The sequence below is a fragment of the Lampris incognitus genome, chromosome 6 (genome assembly GCF_029633865.1).
Source record: "Lampris incognitus isolate fLamInc1 chromosome 6, fLamInc1.hap2, whole genome shotgun sequence".
Classification (NCBI taxonomy): domain Eukaryota; kingdom Metazoa; phylum Chordata; class Actinopteri; order Lampriformes; family Lampridae; genus Lampris; species Lampris incognitus.
In genome coordinates this window covers 33,233,901-33,258,831 of record NC_079216.1, presented here as the reverse complement: position 1 = coordinate 33,258,831, position 24,931 = coordinate 33,233,901, and the positions used below count along the sequence as shown (strand labels likewise).

General features: G+C 43.3%; 1 protein-coding gene across 1 annotated transcript in view; it reads right to left on the bottom strand.

Moving 5' to 3' along the window:
* The window catches only part of cep290 (centrosomal protein 290), a 110,920-nt gene that overhangs the window by 75,100 nt on the left and 10,889 nt on the right, over positions 1-24,931 (bottom strand). The window contains exons 9-23 of the mRNA XM_056282384.1: positions 24,753-24,842; positions 22,349-22,471; positions 17,944-18,067; positions 16,762-16,934; positions 16,248-16,410; positions 16,039-16,139; positions 15,885-15,951; positions 14,519-14,622; positions 14,172-14,256; positions 13,188-13,321; positions 11,361-11,525; positions 2,580-2,729; positions 2,265-2,380; positions 2,061-2,163; positions 124-354 (exon numbers count right to left, since the gene is read on the bottom strand). Of these exons, the coding sequence (XP_056138359.1) occupies positions 124-354; positions 2,061-2,163; positions 2,265-2,380; positions 2,580-2,729; positions 11,361-11,525; positions 13,188-13,321; positions 14,172-14,256; positions 14,519-14,622; positions 15,885-15,951; positions 16,039-16,139; positions 16,248-16,410; positions 16,762-16,934; positions 17,944-18,067; positions 22,349-22,471; positions 24,753-24,842 (1,929 nt within the window). The remainder of the gene's footprint in view (positions 1-123; positions 355-2,060; positions 2,164-2,264; positions 2,381-2,579; positions 2,730-11,360; positions 11,526-13,187; positions 13,322-14,171; positions 14,257-14,518; positions 14,623-15,884; positions 15,952-16,038; positions 16,140-16,247; positions 16,411-16,761; positions 16,935-17,943; positions 18,068-22,348; positions 22,472-24,752; positions 24,843-24,931) is intronic.

Here is a 24,931-nt window from a genome sequence, read left to right as displayed (position 1 = left end):
TAGATTTATCACTATTATTACTACTGGTAGTATTACTAGTAGTATTACTGTTTCTATATGTATCACTGTTACCATCATATGTTATAAAGCCCTGTGGTGGACCTTCCCTTGAGTTCTCTCTACCTTGTATCTCTGCAGATAGCCTATCCTCTTGGTGACAGAGGCCTGCATGCGGCCACTGTCATCCCTCAACTTGCTGTTCTCCTTGCGAAGGTGCTGTTCCTGCTCCAGAAGGGTAGTGTAGCGCCGTGTCAGTGACTTCTCATTCACCCGCAGCACTGTGAGCTTGCGTACCACTTCACCCACTTGCCTGCGCATCTCCTCAGGGTCCTTCTGTAGCGTGTCCAGCAAGGCCTGGTGTATGGGTTAAATGGAGAGGGGTTCAATCAAAACTGATTGACAATACCCAATTATGTGCAGCTTGTAAAGTAGTTTGTTATTCTGTTTTTTGTTGTTGTTGTTTTTTCCAATGTTTTGAGTTTGCTTGTCGAAAATTTTAATTTCCTTATGAAGTTTATCTTATTTTTTTCTTGTTTGACAGTAAGTAGAAAAAAAACTGTTACCGGTGGTTTTGTTTAGCACAATTTCAAAATTTGACCTGAAATGAGTTCATAAAAGAGCACACAAACGCTAAGTTGTATGTAGTTTAACCAAAATACCCCTTTGAGATACAGTCTACACAGCCGTTCAAATGGCAGGTTTTTGTGATGTAAAAAAAAAAAAAAAAAAAAAATTAAACCAAGCTAAATCATGTCAGAACTTTTTTCACCCTTAATGTGAACTTGCAACCTATTAAATTCAAGTGAAAAACGATCAAAAACATTTCAGGGAAAAAAATAAAAACACAAAATTTAGAATAATCTGGTTGCATAAGTGTGCACACTCTTATAATTGGGGATGTGGCTGTATTCGGAATTAACCAGTCACATTCAAACTCATGTTAACTAGTAGTTAGTATACATCTGCCATCACTTAAAGTGACTATGATTAACCCCAAATACAGTTCAGCTGTTCCTGTAGGAGTTTCCTGACATCTTGGTTGCATCCAACTGCAAAAGGCCCACAAAGAGCTTACAATGCATGAATGGAATCTCATTGTTGAAAGGTATCAGTCAGGAGAGAGGTACAAAAGAATTTCCAAGGCATGAGATATACCATGGAACACAGTGAAAACAATCATCAACATGTCGAGAAAATATGGCACAACAGTGACATTATCAAGAACAGGACGCCCTTCCAAAACTGATGACAAGACATGGTTTCATTTTGGTTTTATTTTTTTACATCACAAAAACCTGCCATTTTAACAGGGGTGTGTAGACTTTTGATATCCACTGAAGTTCTTTGGTTATCTTGTTTTTTTGGATTCCCCGCCCCCCCCCCCCTTTTCTCCCCAATTGTATCCGGCCAATTACCCCACTCTTCTGAACTGTCCAAATCACTATTCCACCCCCTCTGCTGAGCCGGGAAGGACTGCAGACTACCACATGCCTCCTCTGATACATGTGGAGTTGCCAGCCGCTTCTTTTCACCTGACAGTGAGGAGTTTCACCAGGGGGACATAGCGCATGGGAGGGTCACGCTATTCCCCCCAGTCCCCTCCCCCCCAACAGGTGTCCCGACCGACCAGAGGAGGCGCTAGTGCAGCGACCAGGACACATACCCACATCCGGCTTCCCACCTGCAGACATGGCCAATTGTGTCTGCAGGGATACCCGACCAAGCCGAAGGGTAACACGGGGATTCGAACTGGCAATCCCTGTGTTGGTAGGCAATGCAATAGACTGCCACGCTACCCGGACACCCCGTAGTTCTTTATTTCAGTAAAATGTACGTATTTACTGTCTCAGTCATTTCACTCTGTTTTCAATAAAGTAGCCTGCCTGGCCCCCATCCTGTACAGTTTCATCTTTTTGTAGACAGTAGGAATATTTAGAGGGAGACACATAATGGTGACAGGAGACAATTTGACCCCTGATCAGCAGGTGTACATAGGGTAACATACATGAGGGTCTTGCTCAGTAAACCATTTCTGGACTATAAGATATTATTTGACTCACGGTGAACTCTTGGATTTTGGTAGCATCCACCTCCTTCTGCTCCTCCAGCTTGTTCTTCATCTCTGTAAACATTTCTTTCTGCTTCTGCCATGCCTCTCTCTCGCTGAACAAAAGAACAAGGTTGCACGGTAACTGTGAGTTTATATTTCACTGTTAATAATGTTCCATGCTTTACCGTCATGCATACACTTCTGGATGGTATACCTGAAGTATTCTTTATAGAGAAGTCCCTGTTGATGACGAATTACAGCAAATTTTCCTTTGTACTCCTCTAGTGAAGCCACAAGTTGCTTGCTGGACTCCTCCTTGTTTTTGAGTTCCTTAAAAGGAGCATTGTAAATGAGTTTACATTCAAGACATTAAGACAATGCTTTCATTCAGAGTGATATCATAGTACAACTGTACTAAAGCTCCAATTCCTTGGTTAAAATCATTAAACAACCAAGGAACTAATAATTCAAATTAAACATATTTCTCTGCTTTTTAGCCAGTCAAAGATCAGCAGAGCATAACACTGACCTGTAGGAGTCGAACAGCATACTCATTCAGGGTGCTAATGACCTCAATACTAGAAGGGGCCATGTCCTTGGGGAGGGCGAGGGGCCTGAAGACCACCCCGCTGCTACCTGACTTCCTAAGCTGTTCCACTTCACTCTCCAGATGGTTAACCTAAACCAGCACAGGTAAGGAAAGTCTAAAGCATGGGAAGAGAGACTGAATGCATCGGGCTGGTTATCTTTTTTAAGAGTAATACGTACATTAACATTCCAAACTGTCTTCTTTAAAATCAAAAAGGACAGCAAGGTACAAAATTGTGTTTTGTCTTTGGTATCAGTAGCTTCTCAGGGAAAAGTAAATGTGTTTTAGTTTTAGGGACAGACATTTAAAACCCACTCACACAGCATAAAACCAGTTGGACTCATGCATGATATCATTAATAGGTGGTGACTGGTGACAAAAGAGAAGGACTACTGTTATTTAGATGAATATTCCTGAAAAATAGACAAATCAAAGAGGGAAAAGGACAGAAAATTCTGCCAATGGCAGAAAAAAAACAAGGATGACTTTTCAATGGCTTTATTACAACATTTTTATTTATTTCTTTTTTAATTTAGGCAAGCAAGCATGATTTTTCCAAGACTCATTCCAGCAACACTATTAATTCCCTTGATGCTTACCTCGCTGCACATTATCATGGTAAAAATGCCTTTCAAATGCTCCTGGCAATCTTATAATCTGTAAATTCGGATTCAATATTGCTTGTATATTTGAAATTCACTGTGTTGGACTTAATAAATTCCTATATGAGAGCAACTAAAGGGCTCCACTGGCTACCCCAGCAGCATTTAGCTCTGAATTAATTAACCTTAAAAAGAGTTGACCTTGACTTGATCATAAAGAGTGAACTGCACTTGTTGGATAAGACTTCCCGACCCCCACTCTAATGGTCATTACCCTCTCATACTATATCGAGAAGCACAATTAGGCCAGACATGGTGCTGCTGTCTCCAGCATTAGGACATTTGGCCCTGGTGGAACTGACTAGAAGTTCCTTAGGAGGATCAGACAGAGGGCACCAACAAAATAAAAAGGGAGAAATACGAAGACTAGGTAAATAGTTTTGTGTGCAGGGTGTGCGCTCACTGAGACAGGTTGTAGGGGGTTTGCAGACCAATTTCTCCGCAGTTCCTGCACCCTCGTGGTTACCATAGGCATGGTGCAACAGTGGTGGGGTTTTTAAAAATGACCACAGAGCCTGCAGTGTCAATAATGCCCCTTTTCCACTGCACGGTACTGGCTCAACTCGACTCTACTCTATTTGACTCTACTCGCTTTACTTTTTGGGATTTCGTTTTCCACTGCTGATAGTATCCCCTCACGGCGAAGCCCCACTGGTCATTTGTGGGCATGTCGACTAGTTTCTTTTTTTTAAGATTTTATTTGTATTTAAATAAATATACATATATTTTATTTATTTATTTATTTATAGTGGTATTTTCATGTCACCTTTTAGTATCAGCTCAGCTCACTTGGAACCTCGACAGAGGTGGTACAAAAAAAAGTACCTGGTACTATCTCTAACTTTTGCCCAATGGAAAACCAAAAAAAGCGAGCAGAGTTGAGCTGAGTCGTGCCGGTACCATGCAGTGGAAAAGGGGCGTATGGGCAACTGAGAGCTGTGTAGATAAGTAAGTACACCAACAGGACATTGGTTCAAATGCATACAACTGATGTCGGATGACAGAGGACGCCTGAGCATAAGTCAGTAACTGATTACATTGGTTGGGTCACATGGGTCACATGAGGGTGGTTGATTTTGGAAGGCCAGAAAATGGGGTGAACCCAGGTTACATGGCTGATAACTTGTCATAGTACATCAAAAGATAAGTGCATGAACCAAATGAAAGTTCATTTATTCCTTCATTCATCTTCAGCCGCTTCTCCAGGGTAGGATCGCAGTGGCAGCAAGCTAAATAGGGCACTCCAGACGTCCCTCTCCCCAGCAACGCTCCCCAGCTCCCCCTGGGAGATCCCAAGGCATTCCCAGGCCAGATTGGACATGTAGTCACTACAGTGAGTTCTGGGTCTACCCCAGGGTCTCCTCCCAGTTGGCCGTGCCCGGTAAACCTTAGAAGGAAGGTGCCCAGGAGGCATCCCATTCAGATGCCCGAACCACCTCAACTGGCTCCTTTCAATGCGAAGGAGCAGTGGCTCTAATCCAAGCTCCCTCCGGATGCCCAAGCTCCTCACCCTATCTCTAAGGCTGAGCCCAGACACCCTATGGAGGAAACTCATTTCAGCCACTTGTATCTGGGAACTCACCCCTTCGGTCACTACCCAAACGAAGATTGACTGGTAAATTGAGAGCTTTGCCTTCCGGCTCAGCTCCCTCTTCACAACAACGGTCCAGTACAACGTCCGCATTAGTATCCGGGAACTCACCCCTTCGGTCACTACCCAAAGCTCATGACCATAGGTGAGGGTTGGAATGAAGATTGACTGGTAAATTGAGAGCTTTGCCTTCCAGCTCAGCTCCCTCTTCACAACAACGGTCCAGTACAACGTCCGCATTACTGCTGATGCTGCACCAATCCGTCTGTCAGTCTCCCACTCCATCCTCCTCTCACTCATGAACAAGACCCCGAGATACTTGAACTCCTTCACTTGAGGCAACAACTCATCCCCAACTCGGAGTGAGCAATCTGCAGTTTTTCAGTAAAGAACCATGGCCTCAGACTTGGAGGTGCTGACTCTCATCCCAGCCATTTCACACTCAGCTGCAAACCATCCCAGTGCACGCTGGAAGTTGCGTTCTGACGAAGCCAACAAAACCACATCATCTGCGAAGAGCAGAGATGCAATTCTGAGGTTCCCAAAACTGACACACCCCTCACCTTAGCTGTGCCTTGAGATCCTGTCCATGAATATCACAAACAGAATCAGAGACAAGGGACAACCTTGGCGGAGTCCGACATCCACCGAAAATGTGTTTGACTTTATGCCAAGAATGCGGACACAGCTTTCACTTTGGTTATACAAGGAACAGATGGCTTGTAGCAACTACCCCAGTACCCCATACTCCCGCAGTACCCCCACAGAGTGCCTCAGGGTACACGGACGTAAGCCTTCTCCAATTCCACAAAACACATGTAGACTGGCTGTTCAAACTCCCATGCCCCCCTAAGCACTGCCGCAAGGGTACAGCGTTGGTCTGTTGTTCCATGGCCAGGATGGAATCTGCATTGTTCCTCCTGGATCCGAGTTTTGACAATTGGTCGGCGCCTCCTTTCCAGCACTTTAGAGTAGACTTTCCCAGGGAGGCTGAGCAATGTGATGCCCCAATAGTTGGAACACACTCTCTGGTCCCCCTTTTTAAATATGGGACCACCACCCCAGTCTGCCAGTCCACAGGTACTGTCCCCGACCTCCACGTGACACTGAAGAGGCGTGTCAACCAAGACAGCCCAACAATGTCAAGAGGCTTCAGCATCGCAGGGCGAATCTCATCCACACCTGGCGTCTTGCCACCGAGGAGCTTTTTAACTACCTCTGAGACCTCTGCCAGGGATATGGGTGGGGCTTCCCCAGAGTCTTCAGACTTTACCTCCTCCACTGAGGACGTGTTAGCCAGGTTCAGGAGCTCTTCAAAGTGTTCACAGCCTGAGTCAAGCCCTGCTACCCCTTCCTGAGTCGCTTGAGCTGCCAGAACTTCCTTAAGGCCAACCGAAAGTCCTCCTCCACAGCCTCACCGAACTCCTCCCACACCCGAGTTTTTGCTTCCGTGACCGCCAAAGCGGCAGGCCTTCTGGCCTCCAGTATCTGTCTTTTCCTTCAGGAGACCCCTGGGCCAACCAAGTCTGAAAGGCCTCCTTCTTCAGCCTGACGGCTTCCCTCACTGCCGGTGTCCATCAGCGGGTTCTTAGGTTGCCACCTCGACAGGCACCGATGACCTTATGACCACAGCTCCTGCTTGCCGCATCTGCAATAGAGGCTTTAAACATGGCCCAGTCAGACTCCATGTCCCCAGCCTCCCTCCGGATACATGAGAACTTCTTCTGGAGGTGCAAGTTGAAGTCCTCACAGACAGAGGCCTCTGTCAGATGTTCCCAGTTCACCCCCACTACACGTTTGGGTTTGCCAGGTCTGTCCGGCAGCCTTCCCCGCCATCTGATCCAACTCACCACCAGGTGGTGATCAGTTGACAGCTCTGCTCCTCTCTTCACCCGAGTGTCCAAAACATATGGCCGCAGATCTGATGATACGATCACAAAGTCTATCATCGATCTTCGGCCTAAGGTGTTTTGGTACCAAGGACTCGTATGAACTACCTTATGTTTGGACATGGTGTTTGTTATGGCCAATCCATGACTCACACAAAAGTCCAATAACAATGCACCGCTCAGGTTCAGATTGGGGAGGCCCTTCCTCCCAATCACACCCCTCCAGGTTTCTCCGTGAGCATTGAAGTCCCCCAGCAGAACTATAGAGTCCCCTGGAGCAATATCCAGGACACCACCCAGAGACTCCAAGAAGGCCGGATACTCCAAACTGCTATTCGGTGCACAAGCACACACAACAGTCAGAGCCTTCCACCCAGCGACTTGCAGTTGTACAGAGGCGACCCTCTCATTCCCTGGAGAGAACTCCAACATGGCAGCGCTCAATCGGGGACTTGTGAGTATCCCCACACCCGCCTGGCGCCTGTCACCTTGGCCAACTCCGGAAAAGTAATGAGTCCCGCCCCTCTCCAGGAGTTTGGTACCAGAGCCCATGCTATGTGTGGAGGTGAGCTCAACTATATCTAGTTGGTACCGCTCCACCTCCTGCACCAGCTCAGGCTCCTTCCCTGCCAGAGAGGTGACATTCCACCTCCCGAGAACCAATCTGCGATGCTGGAAGTCGGCATGCCCCGGTCTCTGCCTTTGCTTGCCGCCTGGCCTGCATTGCACCCTACCCCAATGCTCATCCCCACGTGTGGTGAGTCCACGGGGTGGTGGCTCCATGTTGATTTTTCAGGTTGGGCCTGACCGGGCCCCATGGGCCAAGGCCCGGCCACCAGATGTTCGCCGGTGAGCTCCCTTCCCAAGTCTGGCTCCAGGAGGGGGCCCTGGTTTCCCTTTCCTGGGCGAGGTGCTATAACTCTGCTGGTGTAATTTAATTTTTCATTGGGGTTTTTGGGAATCGCTCTTAGGCTGGCCCCTCCCCTGGGACCAATTTGCCTTGGGAGACCCTACCAGGGGCTATTGCCCCCGATAACACAGCTCCCAGGATCACTGGGACACATAAACCTCTCCACCACGTTAAGGTGGCGATTCTTGGAGGGGCCAAATTAAAGTGTGTATTATTATTCAAACTCAAACGAGGCCATATGATGCTTTTTGGGGTTTTCCTTTTCCTTTATTGTGTTATATCACTGGGAGGTAGATGTAAAATGTCTATAGAGTTACAAAGCCCAAAGTCCACACCAAAGGGAGTTATTCACTGACAGAAAACACTGCCTGAAATGCCTCACTTGTAGTCAAGCGTTTTCTTCTGTTACTTATCTATATCACTATGTAACACATTTTCATAATACCCACCTAGTAGCTAGTTTGTCCCATCCTCAAACAAAGTAATGTAGAGCAGAAGCAGGAGGATAGGATGGAGGCCGAGAAGGGTTTGGTTAGTGCATATCGCAATATCAAGAAGATGCTATTTTCTTTGGTGCGAAGGCAAATTCCCTTTGAATGGACTTCCAAAGGAAGATGAAATGAAGAATCAGTGGTTAAAATTCCTTTTTACCACTATTCATCAGCAGTAAAACCTTGAGGACTACTTCCTAAACAGGGCACAGTCGAATGCTGGATTTTCAATTTTTTTTGCCTGTCCTAAAGAAGAAAGCATCAGACAACATTGGATACAGTTTCTTTTTTCGGGCCAACAACAGCCATATGCTGTTTGTTTGTTCACACCACTTCACAGAGGACTGTTTCCTCAACATAACCCAGTATGAAGCTGGATTTTCGGCTAGGCTGGTGCTAAAAAACTGATCTGTTCCATCTGCAAAGGGTGGTGTTGAGGAGTCAGAAGTGCAAGCTGTAAGTAACATTTGTTACGGCCACGGGTGTGTCCGTATAGTTTTTTCTTGCCTCCTGTATTTAACTCTGACTCTACATTCAGGTATCCGCCAGGTGCTCCTCATCACCTAATCAACCGGTCAACGAATCCAATCTTCATCAGCTGTGCAGTCTCCCATTTAAACCCCCACATGTGTTCAGTTCAGCGGCTAGCTAATTTAGTTTGTAATGTCTGGCCCGTTTTTGGTTAAGTTTGCATTTTGACTAATGTTTAGTTGTTTAGCTCTTTTGGGCAAGGGGATCAAGGTAAGATGCCCATGGGCAAACACCCCATCACATAGCTTACCTCTGTTAGACACACTAGGTTAGCAGCGGTTGCCACTTTTTGTCTTTAGGTTTGGTGCTTTTCAGCACTGTCAAGGGTGGGTTACTTTTGTTAATAGTTTGTTTCAGCAACCGTTCGGTCCCTTGTCCTGTCATTGTGTTAATAAATATTGATATTTTATTATATTTAAACGTTTGTCTCACTGTGTTGCACCCTCACTTCAGTACACTAATTGTTGCACCCTCCAGACCGAGGGTCGTAACAAATGGGGGCTCATCCGGGATATTGGCGGCTTTGGTCTGGCTAGTTGCTATTTCCTGTAGTGTGCTGTGTTAACATTTGGTGTTGGGTGGTGTTAAGCACACTGTTCATTATTGTTTGGTGTTAACAGCTGTTGTTGGTTTGGTGGTGGGTACGGCTGTGGCTGCTGGTCCACTTCCTTTCGTCCTCTGCCATGGTGTTGGTCCTAGTGGCAGAGCTTCGTGCCGACGTGGACGAGGTCCGATGCTAGGGCGGAGCTGCTGGCCAGGCTGTTGTGGTTCGATCCCTGGTCCCCTGTGTTGCACTCGACGTGGGTGCTGATGCCCGCTTGAGAGGCAGGCTGAGTCAAGTCTCCAGTGGGAGATTTGGGGGGGGGGGGCGGGATTTGTGGCAGAGAGGCTGGAGGGGAGTTGCGGACGGTAGAGCTGTGAGTGCGGGGCGCGCTGCGCCCTCTGCTTCCACCACCAGCTGGTCCATGCTGGCACACCTTGTGTTGTGACTGTGGTCACGAGTTGTAGCTGGTTCACCTGCGGGTCGAACGCAGCTACGTCATTTTGCGTGGGTCGCCATCGTGACTGTGGTTTTTGTGTGGTCACGAGTTGTAGCTGGTTCACCTGCGGGTCGAACACAGCTACGTCATTTGGCGTGGATCGCCACCGTGACGGTGTGTGCTACTTCGTGTTGTCTTTCAGTAACTTGTTGTGGTTGAGGGCCACTTTGTAGGTGACCGTGGGAAGGTGCAGGCCATTTTTAGGTCACATTTTGGATGTAGCAGAGCTACTTGTTGTGGCTGAGGTGCTCCACCTTTTTGTTTGGTCACATGTTGCTGTTATGTAACACATTGTCAGGTTTTTTTGGTTCTTTTGGGGGTTTTTTTTGTTAACAAGCCTGTAGGGGCTTGTTTTTATGGGTGGGGGTGTTACGGCCACGGGTGTGTCCGTATAGTTTTTTTCTTGCCTCCTGTATTTAACTCTGGCTCTACATTCAGGTGTCCGCCAGGTGCTCCTCATCACCTAATCAACCAGTCAACGAATCCAATCTTCATCAGCTGTGCAGTCTCCCATTTAAACCCCCACATGTCTTCAGTTCAGCGGCCAGCTAGTTTGTGTTTTCTAGCCACTTTGTGTTTGTAATGTCTGGCCCGTTTTTGGTTAAGTTTGCATTTTGAGTTATGTTTAGCTCTTTTGGGCAAGGGGATCAAGGTAAGATGCCCATGGGCAAACACCCCATCATGTAGCTTACCTCTGTTAGACACACTAGGTTAGCAGCGGTTGCCACTTTTTGTCTTTTAGGTTTGGTGCTTTTCAGCACTGTCAAGGGTGGGTTACTTTTGTTAATAGTTTATTGTTTTGGCAACCGTTCGGTTCCCTTGTCCGGTCATTGTGTTAATAAATATTTATTTTATTATATTTAAACGTTTGTCTCACTGTTGCACCCTCGCCTCACTGTTACTCAGTACACTAATTGTTGCACCCTCTCCAGACCGAGGGTCGTAACACATTGTATCACTGAAATGCTTGTCTGGTATTGATAATCGGACCAAATGGCTTGTGAATACAGTTTCAGTGCAGACAATGGGTGTATACAATATAGCTAAAGTTATTTAGTGAGCTAATGGTGATTTGCATATAACAATACAGCTGTGCACCAAGCTTGATAATAGCCTTGAGAAGTACAATATATTTGTGTTGTAAAGGTGTTGCAACACAACGCTGCAAGCATTTTGTCTTGGCCTTGGATAACTGAGATTTCATGACAACCTGATATATTCAGGGGACCAAATGAGTTGAACAACACCACCTTCTTTTGTTTTTGCCAAAAGACTCTGCTTGCTGGCAAAGAACAATGCTTTCATAACATTAAACAAAATTAAGCATCATGACAGACCCAATGTCTGTGACTGTCATTTGGAATAATCGACACTTAGAATAAAAAAAAAACTTAGAACAAAAAACATGCATGTTAGGGTTAGTACTCCTGTGTCTTTGACCAAGGCATAGCAAGACGAACTGGAGTTGGTCCCGGGTGCTGCACTGCCAACTGCTCCTAGCTACACAGCTAGGATAGATTAAATGCAGAGTGTAATTTCCCTACAGGGATCATTAAAGTACATTAAATCAAATCACTTTTTGTTGACACAATTGAACCTGGATGTACCTTTTCTTTGGCTTTAGTAAGCTCAGTCAAGGTGCTGGATGCTTCCTCCCGAACTGACATGAGTTCCTGTCTGAGCTCGTCATTTCTCCCCATCAGTCGATCTACTTGGGCCTTGAGGTGCAAGGTGGATTCGGGAATCCCCTCAGAATTCTTAACGTCCATAGCCTGAGATGTGGAAGTGGAGCAGAGTTGAACAAAGCCAGCCAAATTCTCATGACGGAAGCGAAAAAAACTTGTGATTTAAACCCTGTGTGAGTCCAACCACTAATGCATAAGGGAAACTTTCAATGTTTTGATGTTCTTACTACAATGACAACTGTATTTTAAATAGTTAAATGCTTCCATTAAGAGTCAAATATTAGTGGAAAGTGTTTACTGTACTGTAACATGTGAATACTGTGCTGACCCACAATCTTGTATTTCTGAGCAAGACGGAGCCCATGTATTTCACTCTAAGCGCTGACTCCCCTTTTTTCCCCTTGTCTTCAGTTTTTCTAGTGTGTGTGGGGGGGTTTCTTTGTTCTGTGTGGTTGCTGAAATGGGTTTGAAAATGAAAAATAAAATATCCCAAAAAAAGAGGGAGCCTATGTCCATGGTTTTATGTGACACAGAACCAAGACGTTTTCCCTCGCATTTCCACTTGTCTCAGTACTACTATCTTGTGGTATTTTATTAAATTGCACTGATGGTTGCAACTTAATGGATTGCACAACCTACAAAGTAATAGAATACTTTATTGTAATGCATGTATGTTGGGAAAAGTCCAAGTTTTGTCTCCTATGTTTTGCATCATCACTTTGTACTTTTAGGGGAGGGGAAGTTCTGTTATTCCTGTGCTCTTAAGTCAAATGTAAATTGTCAAATTGTCATTACATCTCTGCATCAATATCACTGGAACAAATTCCATCCATCCAATCATTATTCTATATCTGCTTAACCCAATTCAGTGTCATAGGGGGCAAGAGCAGAAGGCAGGGAGACATCCTGGTTGCAAGTCAATTGCAGGGCCCATACACGCAAAATTGTTCACAAACCATTCACACGTGTGGGCAACCTAAGGATGCTAATTCACCAGAAGTTTCCTCCTACATAGACTTTGGACTATATTTATATCCATCCATCCACCCATTATCCCAACCGCTTATCCTGCTCTCAGGGTCGCGGGGATGCTGGAGCCTATCCCGGCAGCCATTGGGCGGCAGGCAGGGAGACACCCTGGACAGGCCGCCAGTCCATCACAGACTATATTACCATCCAGTAGCTGAACCGCTTATCCTGCTGTCAGGGTTGCGGGGATGCTGAAGCCTATTCCAGCAGTCATAAAGCGGCAGGCGGGGAGACACCTGGACAGGCTGCCAGGCCATCACAGGGCCAACACACACACACACACACACACACACACAAACATTCATACCTAGGGACAATTTAGTACAGTCAATTCACCTGACTTACACGTCTTTGGACTGTGGGAGGAAACCGGAGCCCCCGGAGGAAACCCATGCAGACATGGGGAGAACATGCAAACTCCACACACAGGATGGCCCACCAAGGTTGGACTACCCGGGGCTCGAACCCAGGACCCTCTTGCTGTAAGGCGACCGCACAAACCACTGCGCCACCATGCCGCCAGACTATATTACATCATAGACTATATTACAAACTATATTTATATTCCAAACAATATTTTGGAAACTGGGCATTTAAAATGTGAAAGCTGTTACTGTACACAGCATATATACAACTATGTTACTAGTGACAAAATATACAAAGAACAACCAAACATTTTATTCCAAGATATGGACAGCAAAAAATGGGGAAGACACTTACGTTGACCAATAACTCCAGACTGGGGATAGTGACTGCAGTTTGAGATGGACAGGAAAATTCATTATTCCTAATGGCCTGTAGGATGTCTGCCAATGCACCCTCCAGATCCTTTTTGACCTTTGACAGTTCCTCCACTATGAAAACACGAGGGCAGGAAGGAACAACATTTGTCAAACCCATGCCTTCTGGGCATTCCTTCATCATAAAGGCAAAACTGATTAGACAATTTTGCCAAGGTACATCCTGTCACTGTCTAATTAGTTTTTTTTTTTGCCAAGGTACATTCTATCATTGTTATCAGAGAAAAATCATTTATCTTCTTTTTTTTGGACCCCCCCCTTTTTTTTCCCTCCCTAATTGTACTTGCCCAATTACCCTACTCTTCTGAGCTGTCCCGGATGCTGCTCCACCTCCTCTGCTGATCCAGGGAGGGCTGCAGACTACCACATGCCTCCTCTGATACATGTGGAGTCGCCAGCCGCTTCTTTTCACCTGACAGTGAGGCGTTTCACCAGGGAGATGTAACGTGTGTAGGAGGATCATGCTATTCCCCCTAGTTCCCCCTCCCTCACAAAAAGACTCCTCGAGTGACCAGGACACATACCCACATCTGGCTTCCCACCCGCAGACATGACCAATTGTGTCTGTAGAGACGCCCGACCAAGCCGGAGGTAACATGGGGATTCGATCCGGCGATCCCCGTGTTGGTAGGCAATGGAATAGACAGCTACACTACCCAGACACCCAAAATCGTTTATCTTCAAGAAAAACAATACTACTCTTAGGTTAAACAAATAGACTGCTTTTTCATTGTTCAAGTGTTTTTTTATGTGAAATAACACATTGGGAAGCTCAATGTTTCTCAGCCACCACAGGTTCATGTAATCACTCAACATATATGTGACCACTTTTGAATTCAGATTAAAAAAAAAAACATTGTATGTTTTGTGTATCATGTTTCCTCAACAGGAGTGCCATACTTACATTTGGCCTGAAACTGAGACGACTGAGTCCTGTGGAGCTCTAGCTCTCTCTCTCTCTGGTTTAGCTCCTTCTTCAGATACTCCTGCTGTAAAAACAAGTGTACACCATGGACAGGGCTATAGTTTGTTATGGAGTCAGTTGGAAACTCTCCATGCTTAGATGAAGTCAATTACTGTTAGACACGAAATGCCAACACATTCTGCCACAAGGCTTACACTTTATGATAAAACTAATCAGCATCGGAAACAGATTAAATCTTCATATCTCAGTCAAAGACACTGCATTCTGCTGCTGGATTAAAACTCAGCGGTAATAGGTCACATAATCTCTTAAGATCTGACTTTTACCTTTTGTGTAATCAACTCATTGGCATTACTATGGCTTTGTTGTAGTGTCATGTCGATCGTTCTTGCGTCAGGCTCCAGGGGTATGTTGGACTCTGGGACCCCTGCTGCAAAAGTTGTGTGAATGAAAATTGGCATGAAGCATTTAGGAGTTATAACTGATTCATTGTGTATTTATTTCTCTATGCCTGTTGGTCAAATCTGCTTTAAAGAGGAGTCTTGTGAATTCCTTAGAGAGGATTAAGGAATGTTTGTAATGGGGGATGGGTGTTATCTTCTCTCCCATCTTCCCTGCTTAACTCAGAATGCCTTGTCATTCTATATGGCCCCCTTACTTGCTGTTACGGCCCTAGTGCCGTGTGTCTAATTTTCCCTCTCCAGGTAATGCCCCGCCTCCTATGGAACTGCTGATTGAGCCCAGGTGACCCCAATTCCTCATCAGCTGGGTATATAACTTGGAGAGACACCCAACAGTGCCAGTGGGCCATTGTTGGCAGCTAGAGTGAGAGACGGCCAGTGGGCCATTGTTGTCAACCAGAGAGCAAGCTCTTGTGTCTATACTCCTTGAGAAGGAGGGTGAAACCTATTAGTGTTCTTGTTTCTTTCGGTTTGGTTGGATCTGAGTTTGTTTTTTTAAAAGCCTGGTTAGTTAAGCGCCAGCATCTTTAGTTGCCTGTTTATTCGATAGTTTGACTAAAAGCTCGTTTTGTTAATAAATCTGTTTTTACACCTGGTTCCGCCTCCCACCTTTCTTATTCCCCCGCGATACTTTTATTTTCTTTGTTACTTCTCCTGGACCTTTAACGGGGAACGTAACACTTGCAAAGACCAGATGTTTGAACTAACCTATGGTGTGAGGTATAGGAAAATGTATGATTTCATGTTGACCAATGGATAAGTCTTTCTTTGTCTCAGACGGTTATTTAAAGGGGGTGACTCCCTTGTTCAGTGAGAATGCAGGGAGGTGTTCTCTGTATGGTAGAATACAGAGATGGGCCCATGAGGTCTGCTTGTGTGTTTCTCTGTATTGTATACTATTCGTCTTGTCTGTGTATTGTACAATATTAATTATCTTTTATCATCAACCATCATTGCTTTGTGTAATTATTTATCAGCCCAGAGTTTTCACAGGTACATTTCCATGATAGTTGAGACTTTTTAAAAATAATTATGATCACTGACATATTTTATAGAAGTTTATAGGGGATTTCTTTCATAAAAGAGCAACAACATATTTTACAGGCATTAAGATCATAAGTTTAAAGTGACCAATAAAATTGCCAGATGAGAAGTGAAAAAGTTTAGCAGGGAACAGGAAAATAACAAACATAATCCTGTGTGATTTCTGATTCAAAGAATTTGTAACTACCTCTGCTCTTCACCATAAGTCTGATTTTTTTCTTCAGCTCTAGCCTCTCCTCTTCCAGCCGTTCAATCTATTTTAAAAGGTAAAATTGTGAGGTCAAACAAGGCCATAAAAACAAAGGTCAGCACAGTATAAACCTTTAGTAATCTGATATTACCTCTTTTGTGAGGACTTGGTTTTCTGCTTTATACTGCTGCTGTTTGAACGCTTTAGTTCGCCTGAACTCTGTCAGATCCACTTCCTCCTTTGGCTCCAGGCCTATGGTTGCAAGAAAACAAACGAGGAAGATAGTTAAACAAATGTTATGTGCTGTATCCTCAAGAAAATGTCAAGATACCATAAAGGGTTTTCGTTCAATCATCTGACCTAGTCTCTCTCGGAAATCCTCATTTTCATCCATAAGGTCGTTAATCCTCATCTCAAGCTCGTTGATCTCTTTGGTCATGGCTTCTGCCTCATGCTCTTGTATTCTTAGCCGATTTTTACCATCCTTGATCTCAGCAATGGCTGCTTCCAGGCCATCAGTACCCTTCAGAATATCAACAGAGCAATGGTTATTAATCCTGTGAAATTTTTATATCATGACATTTCATAGTTAGACAACTAATGGCATTATTTCAAGAAAATTGGGTTATCATTAGACATGGCTGACAAACAAATACTTGACTTGTAGACCCAGAGAGTGCATCGATCACGCCACAGTCACATAGTCATTTCCCTGGGTCTTTTAATATTAAAATGGATGGAAAAAACAAAATGCATTGCCCTCAGGTCTGGGAAATAAGGTCTTATTGGTTTAGATTTGGTTCTAAATAAAAACCTTTGATTAAAGCCAAGATGAAATGAGAAAGAGGGAGAGGAAGTACACTGGTAGACTTACAGACTCATAAAGCTTCATGCGATTTAGAGTCTCACTGAGTTCTTTGTCCCTTTCTTTAGCATCAGCGTCGGCTAGCTCAGCCACACGCTCGGCCTTCAACACTCTTGTCTCAGCAGCCCGAAGCTTTACCTTCAACTCTTCAATCTTCCTCTCTTGTAGGGCTGTTGGCAGGCCTGGGGTAGGGAGGGGAAATATATAAATATAAATATTTATAATGACTATGTATTTTACAATATATTTTTTCACATGTTATCAATATTATCAGGCTGGCATGGTCGCTTAATGGTTAAGTCTCCCAACTGGAGGGCCCAGGTTTAAATGGCCATATTGCCACACCTGTCAAAGTATCCTTGGGAAAGTTACCTGAACTTACCTGCTCCTAAAATGCCACTCTACCTGGCTGAAGAGCGTTTCTCCGTTAGGGGATTAACAAAGTTTATAAAAAAAATAAAAATACTAGCCACAGTGACTCTCTGGTTGATCCCAGACTTTCCTTTGCTACTGATAGTATTTCACCAGCCAAGTAAAAATAAAAATAATCTGAAAATTAGAGCCAGTTGCCCACCAAAATTTAACTTCATTTTAGTTCAAAATGTGATTAGTATTTCACAATATGTGCATATAATAACCTCACACACTCACACATGCGCAAACCTTATCCCCTTCCATATTCTTACTTTGCTTGCACCATCAATGTTGAGTTTTTAATGTCAACTGTTTTTTTTCTTTCGATGAAGTATTCTTTTCTTGTCTTGAACATCATCTCTTTTTCTTTTCTTTTTTACTAAAGTTTCATCATTTTTTATGTTATAAAATAATCATACACCTAAACTAGAAAGCTTTGAGCTATGGGCTGGAACTTGTTCCCCTGCCTTGGGGATGTCACACTAAATTAATCACAATCTGCCAGATGGGCAAAAAGCCAAACTGAAATGTGCTGGGAAAATGTTTGGCAGGGCTTCACTTGTTTTTGAAAAAAAAACACAAACAAAACAAAAAACAAAACGTAAATATGAACTTGAAACTTAATTGATAAGGTGCGTTATTCAAATACTTTCAACATCACATGAGATAATATTGTTGTTGCGTTCATGTGGAATGCTGGAGGACCCTCCGCATGTTGTAACTCAGAAGTTTCTCTGTTGTCAAAGCATTCCCCTCTGTCTAGAGTGCTCCACTTACCTCGATCCGTCTTCCCAGGCTTTTTGAGCTCTTCAATAAGCAGGGCATTCTTCTCCATTTCCCCTGTGTATTGCTCCAGCTGTTCACTCAACATCTTGATTTGGTTATCCCTCTCCTGGACAGCCTTGTGACATTCAAAAACAGTTTGAATTAACGATAATCCATGGGGAAAAACAAAACCAAAAAAAAAAAAAGACCTTCAGTGTCTTAATGGGTTAGATGTATACGAATGTGACAAGAAGAGATGGCATGGGGCGGAGAGTACTTAGGACAAGCACGAAGAGCAGAGAGACTTACTCCACACAGTTCATATATGACCTGGCCAGAAGTAGCGATGGATGTCAGAGAGAAGGGCAGAGAAGAGGAAAATGACGAATCAGGAAAAAGTGAACTGAAGTGAAGCAGGAAGTAGAGGGGAGATAACATGTTGGCCATAGAACACACACATACTAACCCCATAAACAAAAACAACCACTTGCCTAACCCTACAAAACGCATCCCATGATCATATACAAAATACAAACACTTTCACTATAAGTAACATAACCTACAATGTGACGACCATCCATGCACACAAACTTTACACTGCGTACAAACATACAAAAACCACCCTCTACCAACACAATAATCTTAAACACATTTCACAATATGCACATACAATATGACAACAACCTCTCTCTCTCACACACACACACTCCCACACAAATATGTTTGTTTTCCTATACTTGTCCCTCAGTTAGGTCTCTTATTACCCGTGTTTCCATTAACCGTTAAGTGAATTTTGAGCAAACTTTTGAAATGTCACAAAAAAAACAAAACAAAAAAAAAGTGAATTACGCATGTTTCCATCAACTGGTTTGGAGAGAATAAACTAGGCTATGCAAAGCATAGTTTTGTCAGAAGTTGGTGGTATAGGCTACATTACGCATGGCTGTAATAAACAGAGCAGAAGAAGTAGAGGTTGCAAACCAGAAACAAAAACAGTTGTCTTGGCCATTTATGAGAGAAAATGGGAGAGAGGTGTTCAGGAATTTGTTTCAATTGGGAAAGTTGTAATTGTTCTTTCAGCTATTATTGGCCATATGCTGCTGTACTTTATTGGATTTATGCTAATATAATGGGGGGAGTGGTGCAGTGGTTAGTGCGGTCGCCTCACAGTAAGAAGGTCCTGGGTTCGAGCCCCAGGGTAGTCCAACCTTGGGGGTCATCCTGGGTCGTCCTCTGTGTGGAGTTTGCATGTTCTCCCTGTGTCTGTGTGATTTTCCTCTGGGTGCTCCGGTTTCCTCCCACAGTCCAAAGACATGCAGGCCAGGTGAATCGGCCGTACTAAAAAAAATTGTCCCTAGGTATGTGTGTGTGTGTGTGTGTGTGTGTGTGTGTGTGTGTGTGTGTGTGTGTGTGTGTGTGATGGCCTGGAGGCCTGTCCAGGGTGTCCCCTTGCCTTCCGCCCAATGACTGCTGGAATAGGCTCCAGCATCCCTGCGACCCTGAGTAAGGATAAGCGGTTTGGATAATGAATAAATGAATGAATATTGCCATACTGTCAGCTATTATTGGGCATACATACTGTCTCGAGACAAAGACAAAGAAATGCGTGTTATGGGAATCTCCGGGAAGACACTGACAGCATAAATAGCTGATCTTATTCAGCAAAGGTGTTTCCATATCTCATTTAGTGCATTAACTCTTTTCAAAAAAAGGTAAAAACCTCAAGTGAGTATAAAAACTTTTTTTTTGCGAAACTGAGGACATTTTTTCAAATTTAATCGTTTCCATAAACCTTTTCCAATGCGATATGTTATGAAAACACGGCTATTGACTACACTGTACATTCTAACAAGTTTACTTAAACAATTAGGAAACCAATTACCTTGGGAAAAGTAAGTAAATGAACTTAACTGTGTCAAGTTATGTGAAATCATTTCACATAAATTGACACAATTAAAGTGGCGGGTAACTGAGCTCAAATCTGTGTTTTGGGATACCCATACCCCAGGAAAACATATCAGTAACCCCCCAGCCAATTCTGTATGATTAAAAACGTTGCGAAGTATATAAAACAAAGCTTCAAAAATGTGTAAAAATCTGCAGCGTCCACTGGTTTCAGACTCTGGGGGCGTGGCACCGAAAGGAAGACGGTGACGTCACCAAGGAAGCCGGTCAAAAAATCAAGAAAGGAAAACGGGAAAAATACCCAAAAACGGTCTAACTCCGCAAATCAGTTCTATACATGGTTCAACACATTTTAACATATCAACAGCAATACATCTCCCACATTTATAAAGTATTTTGAAGCAAATCTGTCAATTTGGTTACCCTGCTCTTTAAGTTCATTTACTTACTTTTCCCAAGGTAATTGGTTTCCTAATTTTTTTAAAGTAAACTTAACTTGTTAGAATTTACAATGTACATTCATTCTCTAGCCCCTAACCTTAATCTTAACCATCAGAACTACATGCAGAACTTTGACCCTTACCCCAATCTTAACCTAATGCTAACCTTAACCCTAAACCAAAGCCCTAAAACAAAAATAGCCCACTGAAGAAGTGAGGACCTGCCAAAAAGTCCTCACTTTGCAAAAACCTCCTCACTCTTAAGGTTAAAAACTCAAATTGATCCTCAAATGTAGCTGGAAACACACACACACACACACACACACACACACACACACACACACACACACACACACAAACAGCATAATACACCACACAAGACATCTAGAGATCTATCTGGTCTCTTATTTGTATTTTGTTCCCAATAAGCCACCAAGTTTTACAAGAAAGATTTTTAACTGCTTCAATCATGCAAATTAAGGCATCTATGAAATCTAGAGACTGAGACAGACAGAGACAGACAGATAGAAAGACAGACAGCGATAGAAAGATATTGATTTTTTTTTAAAAATATCTGATTTGAATCTGAATGCTTTTCTCTAGTCTGTAAGGGAAAGAAAACACATAATTTGATTTTTTTTTCAAATCAGATTCTATCCACATTTGTGTGTGGTTTGCTATTCAATTCAAATCTAATTTCTGTAGATGCATCTCCGTTTGACCTCTCAGATAAAATTACAAGCATCCCTCCACCCCACTGTGTCACTCATTATGCCACCAGGCAAGAGTCAAATTGCACATCACACAGGAACAAAAAACGATCCATGGAACAAGCATGCATAGAGGAGAGCGAGGAGAACAGCCTTTCATGGTCAAATGCAGAAATAACATGTCTGCTTTCACTTGAGGGGATGCCTCAGTGAAAGCCAAACTTGGAAATACCCCAAAAAAAAAACCTTCTAGCCACATGTCTCCACTAGTCATTGGTGCTAGTGTGTATGCATACCCCTTGCTGCACAGTGATGCCGGCAGTCACAGCAGCACAGAAAAACATAGCAAAAACCACATACTGTTCCTCTTGGTTGCCGGCATCTCAAAACTCTGTGTCCTGCACACGGTTAGTCATTTTCATAGTGAAAACTGTGAGTAAAAATAGGTCTTCTCTATACTGATATGTTGCTGGACCCATAGTTGTTAGAGAACCGTACTGCAGTATGGCCTGGTTCAGAAGCCTATCTGTGAAACTTAAAATTAAACTATACAATCAAATCCAAATATGTGCCAAGATTATTGGTCAACCCGTGGCATACTACTTTCAAGCAACTCACAACAACTCAGCCTTGCTAACAGTATCTCCTCCAACTCCTCACGTGTTTTAAACGGAGAATATCAACTTCTGCCCCTCCAATAGGCAATTTAGAGTCCCTTGATTTAAATGCAACAGGCTGAAGAATTCTTCTATACATCAGTCTATCCTGTTGCAAAACCAAAATCAGTGTGCTGCTAATTGAGATCTGAATCCAGAGGATATAATGTGATATGTATGTTTGTCATGACTGTCCGATGTGTTTTTTTACATCTATATGATGTGTCATATGCATAACTGTATGTTTAATTTTTGTGTTAATCTCTTGAACGGAACTGCCTAGGACTGCAAAATGAATTTCAGTGCAAACTGACAATAAAGTTGTATCGTATAACACACCACTAGTCAGTGTACGCACACCTACGTCATTGTTATGTAGATAGTCCACCAAGTGAATACAGCTGACTCAACACGCAAATTACATCTAATCACAACAAACACACAAATCACATCTAATCATAATAGTGTGGCTAGTCAGTCATTAAGATCAGATTAGAGAAGCAAATCAGATTTTTCAGCTGTCTGAGGATCAATACTGAACGCTTTACTTTTTTATAATCTTGTGTTACATCTTGTGTATTCTATCTGAGCGACCCGCCAAGGCCAAGTCCTTGGATGTGCAGAGATGCTCAGCTAACAAAACCATTTGCTGATTGTGATCCTAACTGAAAAAAGGATTTCATTCACCCCAGCTTTAGTACCAGACCTGCTGTAAGGCAATAATGTTGCTCTTGTCCAAGTCCATTTGGGTTAAGCTCAGCTTTTTCCTCAGCTCCCGGATCATCTGCTGGTACTCCAGAATTTCATCATCCTTAAGAGAGAGCACTCTCTGGGGGCAGTGAAAGGAAATAAGACAGTGAAAAAACAGAAAGGATCATTTAACAGAACAAGGAATAGAAAACTTTTTTAGGATTCAAGTAGGAATGGGGGCTGGTCTAAGCACAAGAGGTGTCGTCTACTATCCTTTACAATGTCTACCTCTTTCTGACTGTGGCTTCCTTATCAAGAAAATACATCATGGTGTGAAAAGGTGAGACAGAAAAGTGTTGTTAAGCTTATATGTGGTTAGGGGTGATTAAATGATAAAAGTGCATTTTCAGTGTAACCTATACAAAGTACATTTGCTGTTCACTAAATCCCCTAATGCTCCATGTAAGGCTCTACAACCCAGTAAGGCAAGGCAAGGCAACTTTATTTATATAGCACATTTTATACACTCAATGTGCTTCACATAAAAAAAAAAAATTGTAAAAAAAATATTTATATATATATACAGTGCTACTTGAAAGTTTGTGAACCCTCCAGACATGGTCACTGTTTTTGTAAAAAACATTAAAATAAGCTTATTACACATACATCCAAATCCCAATTTGTAAAGCACACCTTCCAAATAATGGACACACACACAAAAAGTGATATATTTTCATTATTTAATTCAACAAAGGTGGTTTATTTCACAAAAACTGAAAGTTTAACATGTGCAAAAGTATGTGAACCCTTGTATTAGAAGCTTGTGGCTCCTCCTTTTGCAGCCATTACTTCAACCAAACATCTTCTGTAACCACTAACCAGTCTCTCGCATCTGCTTATGGGGATTTTTGCCCGCTCCTCCTTGCAGAACTCAGCCAGTTGACAGAGGTTGGAGGGACATCTGGTATGTACCGACTTCTTCAGGTCTCGCCACAACATTTCAATTGGATTAAGATCCAGACTTTGACTGGGCCTATCCAGAGTACGAATCCTTTCTCTGAAGCCATTCCTTTATAGTTTTGCTGGAATGCTTTGGGTAATTGTCTTGTTGCATACTCCATTTTCATCCCAGCTTCAACTCCCTGACTGATGGCAGGAGATTCTGGTCAAGAATTTGTTGATATGCCGGAGAATTCATGGTTCCTTGGATAATATGGAGTCGTCCAGGTCCAGAAGCAGAAAAGCAGCCCCAGACCTTCACATTTCCACCACCATGCTTCACTGTTGGGAGGAGGTTCTTTTCTTCATATGCAGTGTTGGCTTTTCTCCAAACATGTTGGTTTTGATTGTGACCAAATAATTCCATTTTGGACTCGTCTGTCCAGAGAATGGACTTCCAGAAGGTCTCTGGTTTGTCCAAGTGCTCTCTGGCAAAGTTGAAACGGGCAGCTTTGTTCTTTTTTGAGAGCAGAGGCTTCCTTCTAGCAACCCTCCCATGAATGTCATGGCTATTCAATTTTCGTCTTATTGTGGACGCATGCACATTTGTCCCAGATGCTACCAGAGAGGTCTGCAACTCTCTAGAGGTGATGTGTGGGTTGGCCTTTACCTGATTTATTATTTTTCTGGTGCTTCTGGGTAATAGTTTTGATGGGCGTCCACTTCTAGGCAGAGTTGCTGTCATGTTGAAGGCCCTCCATTTGTAAATTATTTGTCTTACAGTGGATGGATGGAGCTGGAATCTTTTGGAGATGGTCTTATATCCCTCCCCAGACTGATGGGCTATCACTACCCTCTTCTTCGTGTCCTCGGATATCTCCTTTGCTCTCGGCATTGTTGATTTGTATGGGACCACAGTGGTTTGGTTGGTTTCTTCTCTCTTTTAATGAGTGCAGGCCAAACCCTTTCCCAAGGATATCTCATTTCATTGGCCTGCTTAAATGATTAATTAAGCACCCAAATGTGTTTCACCCGAGTCTGTTACCTGCTTGACTTAACCAATGCAGCTGGGGGTTCACTTACTTTTGCACATACACTAATTCCATGTTTCATGTACTTTTTGGGCCACTTAAACAAGTCCCACTAAACAAGTACATGCAACTGATAAACATATATCTGACATTTCATACATTAAAACTGGTGATGATAGAATAAGAAAATCATGGTAAAACAACAGAAAAATCTAAACCGCTCAAGGGGTTCACATACTTTCAAGCAGCACTGTATATAAAAGAAAAACATTATACCATAAAAAAAGGATTTAAAAAGTCATGTTTGTACTGGAAAATTACTTTGAAACTGTATTTTTTCTTTTTTTTTTATTCAGAAAAAATTTCTGGTGGTTAAAATTATTGTGATTTCAAAGTTTACATCTTCCAGTTTGCTGCATTTCTATCTAATAATTCCACACTAAAACCCACCTTCCATTCCTCCACCTTAGCATTGACTGCTGCCATGACTGGGTCGTCCTCCTCTGCCCTGTTCTGGATCTGCTCAGTTAACTCCCTGACCTGCAGATTCAGAGGGCCCACGCACACACACATGCATGCATATGTGCATGCGTGCGCACACGCACGCACGCGCGCGCGCACACACACAC